The sequence below is a fragment of the Pterocles gutturalis genome, unplaced genomic scaffold (genome assembly GCF_000699245.1).
Source record: "Pterocles gutturalis isolate BGI_N339 unplaced genomic scaffold, ASM69924v1 scaffold11296, whole genome shotgun sequence".
Lineage (NCBI taxonomy): Eukaryota > Metazoa > Chordata > Aves > Pterocliformes > Pteroclidae > Pterocles > Pterocles gutturalis.
The window spans coordinates 22,724-36,798 of NW_010097862.1; the positions used below are offsets into that span (position 1 = coordinate 22,724).

At 35.7% G+C, this 14,075-nt stretch overlaps 1 protein-coding gene across 1 annotated transcript in view; it reads right to left on the reverse strand.

Annotated features, from left to right (window-relative positions):
• The window catches only part of LOC104471478 (contactin-associated protein-like 4), a gene marked incomplete at its 5' end in the record, with an annotated part of 49,198 nt that overhangs the window by 20,378 nt on the left and 14,745 nt on the right, over positions 1–14,075 (reverse strand). The window contains 3 exons of the mRNA XM_010086832.1: positions 228–399; positions 5,648–5,797; positions 12,468–12,729. Of these exons, the coding sequence (XP_010085134.1) occupies positions 228–399; positions 5,648–5,797; positions 12,468–12,729 (584 nt within the window). The remainder of the gene's footprint in view (positions 1–227; positions 400–5,647; positions 5,798–12,467; positions 12,730–14,075) is intronic.

Consider the following 14,075-nt stretch of genomic DNA (forward strand, 5'->3'; position numbering starts at 1 on the left):
GATATTCAAAATTAATCTGAAACATCAATTTTTTTAAGCCCAGTTACTCTATTTGCAGTGCATGAAAATCTAATTGCTGTGCTATGTATACTGCATTTATTCTAGACTTTTGAATCCTTACAAAAGCAGCATCATGCCATTTTGTAAGTATTCAGTTCTTTGTCACATCAGTACGGCAAACAAAACATTCAAATAAATAAGTAAATGAGTAAATATTATTTTCTTACCTGTCTATAATGCCACATAAATCTATCTGAAGGTCACTGAAATTGCCAAAAATATTTTGCTGAACTGAGATCATATCCACTGCTTTGTTACCAATGGAAATGAGTCGCATGCATCCTTGAAAGCCACCAAATGAGGTATTACATCCAGAAATGTTTCCAGTGCTAGGACAGCCTGAAAGAAGCACAAAACCTGGAGCTGAAAAAAATACTTATTGAAAAATGTATATATTCCAAAAGTAGACTGAACTTTGATAATCTCCAGGTGTTGTAAACTCTGTGGGCAGAAGATTTTAGGCAGAAGCTCTTCTGATTAGGCATGACATTGCAACTGTAAAGAAATACTTCTGTGCAGTCTTACTGTTTTTAAAGCATATGCAAAAGCACCACTGAAAATTTGGGTAGTGGATAACCCAAACAGCTGTTTCAAAGCAATGAATGGAATCAAGATTGACTGACTGACCTTAGTCACAAAATGTTAGGATACAATATAAGATGCACATGATTTGGACAAGTTTTAAGTCAGAACTGAAGTCAAATAAGACAAAAATTAGCTACCAAGTACAGTGATTTTAATTTACCAAGCTGTCCACAAGATTTAGGAAAGTACTGAAAACAATTTCTTGATGCATATCATCAATGACTCAACTAGGAGTGATGCTCTTCTGGACCTGTTTCTCAGAGACAAGCAATGAAAATATGAAGGTCAAGGACAGACTTGGTTAAAGCAAACATGAGGTAGTGGTGTTTATGATCCACAGAGAAGACAGAAAGAAAAAAAGCAGAATTACAACTTTAGACTTTAGGAGAGCTAATGTTGCTCTGTTCAGGACCTGTTTTGAAGATCCCATTGGAAACTGCCTTGGAGAACAAAAGGGCTGTATATTTTTCAACAAAAAGCTCTTTGGAGCATCAGAACAGTCCATAGCAATATCAAAACAGTTAAGCAAGAATGGCAGAAGGCCTGCAAATATAAACATGGATCTCCTTAGTGAGTGCAAACACGAAAATAAAGTACACAGAAGATGGAAGCAAGGACATGCAATGGGGAATACAAAGACATTACCTGCATGGCTAGGAATGCAGTTAGGAAATCCAGACCTCAGGTGGAGTTAAAACTATCAAGGAATGTGCAGTGCTGCAAAAAGCTTTCTATAGGTAAAATATTAGCAAAGTGAAGGCTAAGGAAATTATTGGTGCATTACTCCATGGGGCAGGAGACCTACTGCCAAGGGTCTTGGGAAAAACTGATCTTTGCAAGGCATTTTTTCTTCAGTCCTCACTGGTAAAATTAATCCTTAGGCTTTCCACATCCTAGCAGAGTATGATGGAGGGAAGCAGTACCCACAATAAAGGAAGAAAGAGACAAAGGGACACCTGAGGGTGCTGCAGTAGCTGGCCAAAATCATTGAAACAATTGCCATTGTCATTGTGACGCCATTATCAGTTTGATACTCAACAGGTTTTGGCAATTTGGTGAACTTTTTGACTGGAAAAGGAAGATATTACACCTGTCTTCGAGAAAGGCTAGGAGGGTATAGGAAACTAGAGGCTAGTCAGCATTACTGCAGTCCTTGGCAAATTCATGGAGTAAATCCTCTTAGAAGCCATTTCTAAACATGTGCAGGACAAGAAGGTAACTAGATAACTTTAGCTTCAAAGTTAAATCATGGCTGAACCAGCTCTTTATTTTCTTTGCTGAGGTGACGGACACCATGGAAAAAGGGAGAACAGTGGGCTTTGCACACTTTGACCCTAGTAAAGATCCTAACAGTTTTCTGCAGTCTCCCTGTCACCAGATTGATGAGATGTGCATGGTATAAGCTGACAATTGATGAAACCAAGTCCAGCTGGTGGTCAGTAAACCTTTCAGAAATCAGTACTGAGAGCTATGCTACTTAATGTCTTCATTAATGGCCTGATGACAGGATAGAGGACACTTTCAGCAAGACTCTAACTGATAGCAAATTGGAGGGCACGGCAGCAAATCAGAGGGACTTGGGCAGGCTGAAGAAATAAGCTGACAGGAAGGCCATGAAGTTCAATAAGAACAAGTTCAAGGTCCTTAATCTGAAGTGGAACAAGTCCATGCAACTATCCAAGCTGGAGGATAACTGCCTAGATCCATAGAGAAAGACCTGGGGTCTTGGTGGACCACAAGCCAGGAATGTGCCCTTGCAACACAGAAGACCAATGTACTTCGCAGTATAGGAAAGACATCGACACCCTGGAGTGAGTCCAGTGGAGGCCTCTGAGATGGTCAGAAATCTGAATGCATAGGATGTGTGCACAGAGGCTGAAAGAGCTTTGCCTGTTCAGTCTTAAGAACAGAAGATAAAGCTATCTGATAAGACTACAGGGAAGACTGAGCCAGGCTTTTTTTTAGAAGTGCACAGTGACAGGACAAGAGGCAAAGGACAAAAGTAAAAAATAACAAATTCTGACCAGACACTAGCAACAAGTGTTTTTCCCATGAGGGTGCTCCATACGAGACCACTTTGCCCAGAGGAGTTATGAGATTTCCATCCTTGGAGCTGTTTAAGGTTTGAACGGTCAGAGACCTGTACATTCTGATCTAATCAGACTTGTTTAGAACAGAGGGTTGGACTAGACAATATCTGGATGTCCTACCCAACCTATGAATAATATTCTGTAAGTATCTAATATTGTGGTGTGTATATTTTGTTACTGACCCTGAAATACCTTTTCCACAGATTGTCAATTAATTAAACATTGTTAATAAACAAAAAAAATTATTTGATCCTGATTTGATTTTAGCCATGTCCATTGAGCAGGTTTTCCCAGTGGCAGACAAATACTGCATGACAAAATATGCCTAAATGTTTTTTTTTTTTCTTTGGCTTTCTTCCAAAAGGTAATATTGCTTCTGGAATGACACACAAGGTCCATTCTTTGATCTTAGTCAAACAATACTGCATTCTGGTTCACAGCATTCAAAGATCTCCTTGTTTCATGAAGTTAGGAAGCAGTGACTTTTAACACACTTCTCTATTCCACAGAGCTAATGGGTACTTTCTGAAGTCCTGTAAAGACAGTGCAGAGATTTACTGTATAGGAAAGCAAAATGACAGTGGAAACTAGTAAATCTATTTAAATATGTGTACAACATAAATAGTATGGATACACTTTTAAGAAGTATACAATAGAAAATGAACTAAAACTGAAAGAAGTAAATAAATTCTCTGTGTGTTTTACTCTGGTGGGGAACCAAACTGTTCAAAACTGTTATTACCATTCTAAAGGAAAACTTATTATCTACTTGGTATATTGCTTTAAGAACAACAAATCCATGGACTTGCAAAAGTCCAAACAGGAACATAGCAACTTTTCAGTACCACACACAGTTACACAAATCAATTACAGGTCTAACCACACTCTTTACAGCATTTTACAATGAAATGATAAAATAAATTCTGTCATTTCTTGTGAAAAATCTGACACTCATTTGAGAATGAGATGCTTCCAGTGGAGTTCATATTAAAAGAAAAAAAAATCCAGAGAAGGCAGAGAAATTTTATATATTTTACACTTAGCTATTCTACAAAATTGCGTCTCAGATTTTTTTCTTGGTGTTTGTCTTTTAAAAGTTGTCTTCTAGTTCTGTAGAGAAAAGGCAACATCATTAATATTAGTGAAACTGGGATTCCTTATATTTGTGGGCCAGCTGTTAAAGATAAGAAGAAATCCTTCAATAATGAAATTTACCCTATGTGCTTATTGCAATATTAAATAATCTCTTTTTGCCCTTATAGTTGCAAGGAGTTATTATTCCAAGAACTGAGAGAGGTACTATATCCTTGATGACAGTTTGACTAGAAATTGTGCTGACATAATGCTAAAGTACTTTCGTGTTTATCACACATTTTCCCAACTAAGCATACACAATTCTTGCACACTTTGTATTCATTAAAACAAGCAAACTAACCACCGTGTCTCCAGGACACCTCTCCTGGAAAGCTGATATTAATGTTTTAACAACCAGCACATAGAAACACAGTAAATATTCATATAGCTTAGAAAGAAAGTCAAAATGCGTTGTCTGCATTTTAGCAGTGGTATATGACATAAAATGTTAATAAAAAATTTTCTAAACTCAGAAACCTTCTACCAGCTTTTCCCAAGTTTGTATGACATGCATGAGCTGCTGATAAAGCTGAAATCAGAGAAGCTGAGGGCTGGATATGCGGTTAGTACTTTCAATGTTCTTGAAGTTAATTTGCACCCTCTGCCCCCCAAAAGATAAGTAGCAGTGTCCTGCTGTGTAACTTAATTGAATATACTGCTTTTTGAAACTGCCCACCTCCATCCTGATCTGTTCACCTGTGCCATTAAACCTGCATAGGTGTGAATCACCTAATCAGAGATGTGGGAACCAGAAGCCACATAGAAGGAAAAAAAAATGTTGTTATTCAAGGCCAATATTCTGTATCTTTTTCTGATTATCAGCTAGTTCAAGAAGTATCTTTAGTAGTGAAGGCTAGACACCAGATTTGAAAAGTCACATGGATGTTCATGCAGCAGTTCCTATATTTACTATCTGCTCATGATTGTGAAATTTATTTACAGCCTATTGTTTCAAGGGAACTGATCGGTGGACAATGACTTGGTCCATACTCATTTAGGGGTTTGTATGCATTTTTCATTTTTCTCAGAGATCTTGGTTGTGAATTCCTAAGTTACTAAGAGATGAAGCATTAAGCTAGTGTTGAATAATGCATTCAGATGCTGTTTAACATTGCTATTATGTAGTTCATTCCCAAATGATTTAGGTTCATAACAACCTCCTCAACTCTATCAGTAACAATATATGTGATTAATGATAAAATCTCTTGGTGACAGATAATTGTCTGCACTCCTCGTGAAATGAAGATATCTAAATGTAGTTTTTAGGCACAAGTTATATTCTTCAAACATAGGAAAGATGTTTCGTTGTGGTAAAAAAAAAAATTAAAAATTAAGAGTTTGTATCATGTAAAGAGGATATTTGCACAAGTAAGCATGAACTTAAGATGAAAACTTGAAACCATCCCAGCGGAAGATTCTCACAAAAAAATCATCTATCAACAAAACAAATATGCAATTAGAGACCTTTGTGTGTCTGTCTCATTTTTCGCCAGACTATATTCAATTATCAGAGCGTCACACCAGAAAATGACGTTCTAAAAAGTGACGAAGGATTTAGGGTGTTAATTTATTCTAGTCAACATTATAAAATTTTAAGGAAACACAAACTTAAAAACATCATAACAGCTCCTGAAGACCAGATCCTTTGAGAAATATCCAAGCTAGGCAAAGAAGACTTGAAGCAAGCCAAATAATTCTCATTATTTGATTGCATATGTCAGGAAAAATTGATGCTTAACTGTGGGATATTTCCAACTTAAATAAATAGCATATTTCACCTCCAAAGTAGAAAGCATCTCCTGAAACAATTTGCAGAGGTACAGAGGCATGAGCAGATGAGGTCACATCATTGTCCACTATTACACTGATATGATTCCTTTCGGCAGAGAAGGACACAGAATGCCACTGGCCATTATTTAATCCAGAACCTGGAAGGAAAATAAAAAGGAAAATGAAGTAGAAACATCCATTATTTGTTATACTACCTGATTATAGACTTAAAAAGGTGGAGAGACTCGTATAAGAATCATAGCACACATAAAAACTCCAAATGACAATGAAAGGGAAAAAAATTAATAAAGAACACAAGTGTCCTTTGTGAAGACAGGACCTTTGTCCATTCCTTTGCTTCACATCTGATAAAGAAAAAGCAAGAGTACTTCAGTGAATAAGCCTTACTGTTGTAATACTCCTAATTGTCAGTAATGCATCCATTTAATGTAGTGACTGTGAAAAGTATCCACTCAATCTGAGGAGGTTATCATTAAGATATCATTGTGATGACTAATATAGTATTTTACACATAATACACGCTTTTACTGTACTACTACAAAAGATTTCTTCATCTTTTAAAATCAAAGGTAGTCTTTATATTACAACCCAGTAAAACATAAAAATCCTGCAGATGCCAAAATATTCAGCAACCGTCATGTCCATGTCACAAGATTATTTTTCTTTCAGTTGTCTCTTCTATTGGAAAGGTATGGGAAAATTTTCTGTGAGTTTAGCCTCTAACACCAATTTACATTGCCTCTGGCTCTGTAGATGCAAGGTGACACAAAGCAATAAACCTAAAGTCCCATTTCTGGAAAGCACTTACATATATATACTCAAATAAATTTTATACAGGGCAGTATGTCAGCACATTATTATCTTTAAGAAGTGCTTAAGTCAACCACGTTCTTGAGTGTTCTTCAGAACAGCAATATTTCTTTTCAATGAAGATCACATAATGTGACCTTTGAGTTATACAAAGTCTTTTCTCGACTATAGAGCGCCTATGATTTGTGGTCTGTGAATTCCCTCTTGAAATTTCATATATTCATATACTCCTCTCTAGAATGTGCTGTATATTCTAGAGATTAGTTCAAACACAAAGAAAAGAAATAAAAATAGAAAGATGGGAAGGTTCAAAAAGATAAATTACATCATAACTGGGATCCATATATTGTTAACTATCACAGTCTAAACACAAGATCAGCATACAACCAAGAGATACATCTTAGAATTACATTATAAATTAGATATATTATAATCTAGAAAATATCTCTAGTATGTTAGATATAATATTATTCCTATACACCTTTGTTATTATTTGTTTCCTTACTTCAACCACTATATTTATTGGAGACTGCATAACGCGAAATCTTACAGTCTAACAACGCTAACATTTTTCTTTTTTCCCAGGCTCAGTGGAACTGTACAAAAGCTACGGCTAACAGGTCTTCCTATCTCTGTGTTGCACTTTCAGGAACCATCCACCTCTTTAATAAAATGGCAGAAAGTACAAGGCCACAGTCCCTGGGTTTTATGATACCATTCTGGCTGTTACTTATTTTGGTTGCAATATTCCATAAGAAGTGCCATATGAGTTTGCTAGCAGGAGCAGTACACTTACAGTCAGATTAAATAATCAGCATTAAAGATATCACTAATTTTCTGGGTAAATACTTTCTACTTCTGTAAAACTCCATACTCAGGATGTCTATAGAGGTGGACTTTTTACTAAAATAAAAATCAAAAACCTTATTCCACACAATATAAAATAGTGTTAATGTTATTGTAACTGGCTGCCAAAAGGCCAGGTGTAACAAGGATTTACAAAGCCTTACAGGCAATATGGAGGAAGTGACTAGAATTTCCTTATATTTTGGTCATGTCCCTTTGTACTGGTGGCATCTGGTGTAATTTAGAGCAGCCTTTAGGCTGGTGCATTTTATGTTAGGGCTAGCATACTGTCGAGCTGAGGATCAAGAAAACGCCTTAAAGTCTAGCCATTTTGGCTCTAGTTATATTTTGGCTAGGTAATATGATGTGTAACAGACATTCAAAAAATAGACTAGATGAAAAATTAGAAAAATATTATTGTTGCCTTGCAACAACATGGGCATAGATGAGTCACATTGTATAATGAAGTTTCTAGACTTAATGAGTACTTTTATTTAACTCCCCTATTTTTAAATACTATTTTACAGTAAGAACTCATCAAATATATCAAAAAGTTTTATTAACTTCAAATAAAAATCAACAAAGAATCACAGAGATAAAGCATCTGTAGGTCTTTTATACCACTGTGAACCTCAGTGAACTACACTTTTTCATCAAAGAAGTAATAGATATGCTAAAACTAGGAATATGAACGATGTATTTTTTTTAAAGAACAGAGAACTAAATCTGAGAAAGGTTTTTTCCCAATTCCCAGTAATATAATTAGCTTTCTTCTATAATTTACTTTTGAATTATCCTTCAATAAGAAAATAAATTATAAAATATATAGTCTGTAACACTTCTTGTCACATTGTGTTTTTAATAGGTTAATAGGGAGGTCTTGCAGAGCAATAACATTCACATTTAGGAATACATATGTAAAAAGACAATGTATATAGCTTTTAAGGAGATAAATGAGAAACACAAAAAACTAGTTTAAATAAAGTAATTTATAGACTAGTCTAAAATATAACCACCAAATACAATGATTGTTACCGTCACTTAATTAATAAAATTAATTAATAAAAGCTGTATGGAAAGACAGGGTCATATATAGAAAATGAGTAATAAGATCTCAAACATTTACACATGTAATTAAGCTTGGACTCATTGTTCAACACAAATTAACTTTGTGGTTTGTTTTTTTTTAATCTGTGCTATTTCTTTGTGAATATTTGATAATTAGCTTGCAAAGGAGGCTACAAAGGAAAGATTTTATGCAACCATTCAGTAAAGGATACCATTTATAACAACTTGATCACTCATCATTTAACGTTCTCCTCCTTTTTATACAGTTGAAGAAATCTTTAAAAACAACTTAATGATAACAAATTTAAGGCCTGTGTAAAAAGAAATGTGTTCTGGTTTAATTATCAAATATCGTGTGTGTGTGTGTGTGTGTGTGTGTGTATGTGTGTATGTGTGCATGTGTGAAAACCAGGTCACAAGTCCTTGCCTGTAGGGGAACAAACCTGTCCAGCCATCCATAATTTAATTACTAAATCTCCAAAAGCAGACTTAAATTGCTTCAGGGAGTGTAACTTCAAAAACTCAAGAAAAAGTTCCCCATATGGTTTTTCTATATAACTTCCTTCCCAGAAGACAGTAAGATGTTTTTGTGGTAGTCTCTGTCTTCAGAAACACAGTTCCTCCTGTTAGACTTTGTGAAGAGTAAGCTTAACATAGAATGAGAAAATTAAATTATTTTTCAACATAGAGTGTCAAGATTTACTTTGGGGTATTTCAGCTAATACATTATGTATTGTGTTGTAACTTTGAAATCAAATTAATGACTCTATGTGCAAGTCTACAGCTATTAAAAGTGCCACCACCTTCTGCTGCTTTTTAAAAATGATGCTGCATGGCAACAGTTTCTTTAATATACATTACCTAATTGAGCTGCAATTGAAATAGCACCTAAAAAGCCAAATTCATCACTATTAACTACATACCACTGACATTCATACTAGGAAATTGACATTTTCAAATGGTGAGCCTAGGGAAACCTCTTGTCATTAAAATGATATTCTTTGTGCATCAGTTATTTTAGATTATAACCAATGCCAGGGCTGATCCTACTATTACTCAGAGAAACAGGATCAAAATATTTATGTGGATTTCAACATTATCCATGGTCATTATCATCTTATAGTCTTTTCCTGAATTAAAATAATCAACAGTTTAAATTTTTACTTTTAATTTTTATATACCTGTAGAAACATAATGAGCTTCAGAGTTCTGTTTCACTTTTTCTTTTTCTTTTTTTTTTTTTTTTTCCCCCCACCTCAAAGGAATTTTTATTTTGTATTCAGAATTAAGGTAAGGAGTTAATCTAAAAGAAACAGGGTCACAGAACTAAGATCAAGGAAGCCTCATCTTCAAATCCTGTGTTTTTTTCTTTGCTCTGCTTGGCTCTGCTTTGCTCTCTTTGTCTGCCTTACACTGCTAAGCACGTGATTTGTGAGCATTTTAGATAAGTGTCCTGGTTTTATCCAGGACAGTGTTAACTTTCTTCATAGCAGCTAGGTAGTACATAGGTTTTGGTTTTGTAATGAGAAGAAGGCTGGTAACATACTGATGTTTATAGTCACTGTCAGGACAGGCAACGACTTTTCAGCATTTCTGCTGTGCCAGTGTCTGCAGGTGCAGGAGAAGCTGGGAGGGAGCACAGCCCCAACTACTAGCCCAGGATTCGATCTTGGGTTTAGGACTGAGACCCAAATTGGCCAATAATCTATTCCATATCTTGCACATCATGCCCAGTACATAGACAAGGCTCTGTCCAGAAGTTCTGTCTCTGCCTCCAGGTTGTCTCCCTGTGGCTCACCCCTTTCTCAGTCTCTCAGATGCTTGGGCTCTTATCTCCATTCTGGGATTGCGGTTTAGGGACTCTCCCTGCTCTGGGATCATTAGCTGAGAATGTGCTGAACCTTGGTTATCAGGTGGTGAGCAGTTTCACACATTTGTATATTTGTATATATTACTATTATAATAATCATTATTATTATTTCCAATATTATTATTGTTTCGTTAATAAATTGTTCTTATGCCAACCTACGAGTCTCTTTTTTCTTCACCCCTTTAATTCTCTCCCCCGTCCCCAGGAGGGGGAAAGGAGGAGGGTGAGTGAGGAGTTGTGCTATGCTGCTGACAGCCAGAGTAAAACTGCAAGAATAAGAAGAATAAGTGATTCTTACTTTACATTTGTACCAATTATAATTTTTGTGTGAAATATTTTACACAACTTTTTTAGTTCTGTGGGATCCAAAAGAGATTTGGGAGCTTTAATTTTTATGATAATTATTTTATTTTTAGGGGTTTTTTTTAGTAATTTATTAGTTTACTTACTGCATTTGTTATTTCTCAAGACAAACTAGTACTAAACAATGTAATTAAGCTCTCTATATGCTGTCTTGAAAACGCCCCTGAAAGATGCCTTTGGTTTGGTTCCTATTACTCCAACGAATATACTCTATACAAAGACCAAATTCTTCACACATTTGAATCCTTTACTTGTTTTCCAAGTACCAATGCAAAATGCAATTTTCATACTGGTTATTCAACTGTTAATTCAGTTTACACATTACATTACTGAAACTAACTTTTTTCACTTATAATATAGCTGCTTTATGAATACGAAATATATTATTAGGTACAGTTCAAAATAAATCTAAGATCAATTGATGTTTTGGAGATCATAAATGTGTTTTCTGCATCCAAATTACTCATTGCTTCTATGACGTATTCCTCCAGCTAGTGGTCCCTGGTCATCATCTTTGTCTGTAGAGAAACAGCTCCGATCCCAGTCTCATTTCTTCATTTTCATATATTCTTTGAAACCCCATTTATCTGTCTAATCTCTCTATCCCTGTTTCTCCTGTCTAAGAACTCATTCGGAAACAACTATTTAATCCTTCTACAAGAATGGAGCAAAATTCAATTTGTTTATGTAAAGGATGAGAAACTCTGAAGCAACCGCCATGTATGGAGGGTCAGACTATAGTATGCTACTGACAAAGCACTGCTAGGTGAAGGTATTGATATTTTCACATGGTGATGCTACTGTTTCTCACCGTTTTTTAAAAAGTCATAGAAGATAGAGATGTGGTCAGCTCTGTTTTGCTCTTAGATTTCATGGAAGGAGATTCCTGGCTGGGACAGCAGTGTTGCTGTTGTCACATCAAGAGCTAACAGCACCCAGAAAAACTGAGGAGCCTCTATGTGAAAGCAGGAGTCCCTTTGCTCCCAGAGTGAGTGAAAATGAAAGCTAGGAGCTGCTTCTCAGAATCCCAGTTGGATACGCTCTAAAATGATTGTATCTTACTATATTTGCCTCATCCTCGTGTATTTGTTTGTTAACAGGAAAAGGGATCAGAAGACTAGAGTGTATTCTTTCCAGAAATCTCAACTCCATCCTGAGGGCTGCCTAGCAATGCACACTACCAAAAGTAGGGGATCTAGTCTCAATTCAGTGATCTACTACAAAAGTGACCCTTTAGCACCCAGTTATTCAGTCTCCTCAACTTCTCTACTTCTTTTTGTCCTTACTATTTTTATTTTTTTTAAATATAGACTCAAATTTTCCAAACCTTTCTGCAACACAACCTGGTATTGGGCATTCTCTGCCCAGATTTAATGGAGAGCTCTGTAATTGAGATTGCTAGGAAATAACAAATATAATTTTTATAATAATATATAACTTTATAGAAAAATGAGTTACTTGATGCCATGAAAAACACCTCAAAGGCTTTACAGAGTAAGAAATTAACCTGTTTTCAACTGAAAAAGTTGCTTAGATGTCTCAAATTTCTCAGATTATATACATGAGCTTTACAATACCACACGTATGTAAAGCTAAAGACTCAGCTTTGTGGCCTATATTGTTGCAAGTGATTTCTACCCAATCATGGGGAAAAAACATGTATGCATATTTGTGAGAAAAGGAAGAGTTTAGAAATATTTGGGATTAAAATTCACACAAACAAAGCATAGTTACACACATACTAGCCATAAAACTAGGGCAAGAATGTAGGTACTAATTTAATTTACTTTCCATTAACCTATTTTTTGATGTGTAGAAATCTTGGAATTTTTTTTCTCAATTTCTGTTACCTGCAGTGATGTCACCCAGCACTTTTCCTGGTTTATGAAGACTGATTTTAACTTTCCCATTACTCAGATATAAGAGGAAGCCACCTGAATCTTCATGTAGTTTACTAGCTAAGAGGAGTCCCTCCTTGTTCCAGGTGCGAAACTGGAAACTGATGAATACTTTGTCTTGCCCTGATGTTCCTGGCAGTGCCAGGTAACTACTGGAGCTCAGAAATGTAACAGGAACCACCTGTGGCTCTAAACACGAGAAGGACACGTTGCCCTATAAAGAAATGAAACAAATATGACATTAAGAGCATTCAAGGAAAAACAATCATGAGAACTTTTGTATGGAAACTACAGAGTTTCAAAACATTTTGCATAGAACACGTTTGTAATGTTTAAATATGAATCTATTTGAACGTTAGTCTAAAAATCAAGTATGAATACATAAAGGCATCATCAGTTTGAGAAATGTTTACCTAAATATTGGACCAGAACAGATATATCTTCCTGAGCAAAGAGTGACAAGGACCTTTGAGTGAATGAGGTAAGATCCTGAAATACATGGGTGATTCAGGAGTTAGACAGACCTGCTTTGTTTCTGTTTTGGCTCAACCTCAAGAAGCATTAGAGACTTGACAAATTTCTAAATGTCAGATAAAATGCCACTGAACGCAAAGCTTAGTACAAATATTTACAAGGGTCTAAATGTTTGTATGCAGACAAAAACATTGAGCTTGGCTACTGATTGTTTAAGCGAGTGCTCAATCAGAGAAAAAAACATTTTTTCAGACCAAGGAGCATTCTTTCTAAAGCAATGCAACTGGAGATGTGCACTGATCCCAAAAAAATAATTTCAAAATATAAACACTTGCTACTTACAAATGTGAAACACATACTTCATAAAACAGAAGGAAACATGTTTTCAAGCAGGACAATATGGACCAGAACATGAGTTCCATTTAGGCACCTAGCATTTATTTTGTGCCTGACTGCTTCTGAAATCACTGGATCTTAGGTACCTAAATAAGCTTGCAGATGAGTTCACTGATAAACTCCAAGCTTGACCTGCATCTGTGGTTGTCCTGAGTGATATAAATAAGAAGACAGGAATGAGAATAACATGGTTTTTGCATCTGGTGTCATAGTTAATTAATACTTTATGACTCTTGATAGTGATACAATATGCAGTTTGATCTAATGACTTGCTAGTACCATTTGAACTACAAATAATTTGTTCTGTACAGATGATTACTAAACGATTAGTGTCTTTAGAATTAAAAGTACATTTAACTTCCATTCAACACTGAAAGATTTTAAACTTTGGAACATACATAAAACTTTGACCTTATAGTAAAAAGTTAAAATATCTATTTATCTTAGAATCACAGAATAGTTTGGGCTGGAAGGGACCTTTAAAGGTCAACTAATCCAACCCCCTGTAATGAGATGGGACACCTTCAACTAGAGCAGGTTGCTCAGGGCCCAATACAACCTGACCTTGAATGTTTCCAGGGATGGGGCATCTATCACCTCTCTGGGCAACAAGGTGCAGGGTTTCACCACCCTAAATCTACCCTCTTTTAGCTTTAAACCATTACCCCTTGTCCTATTGCAACAAGTCCT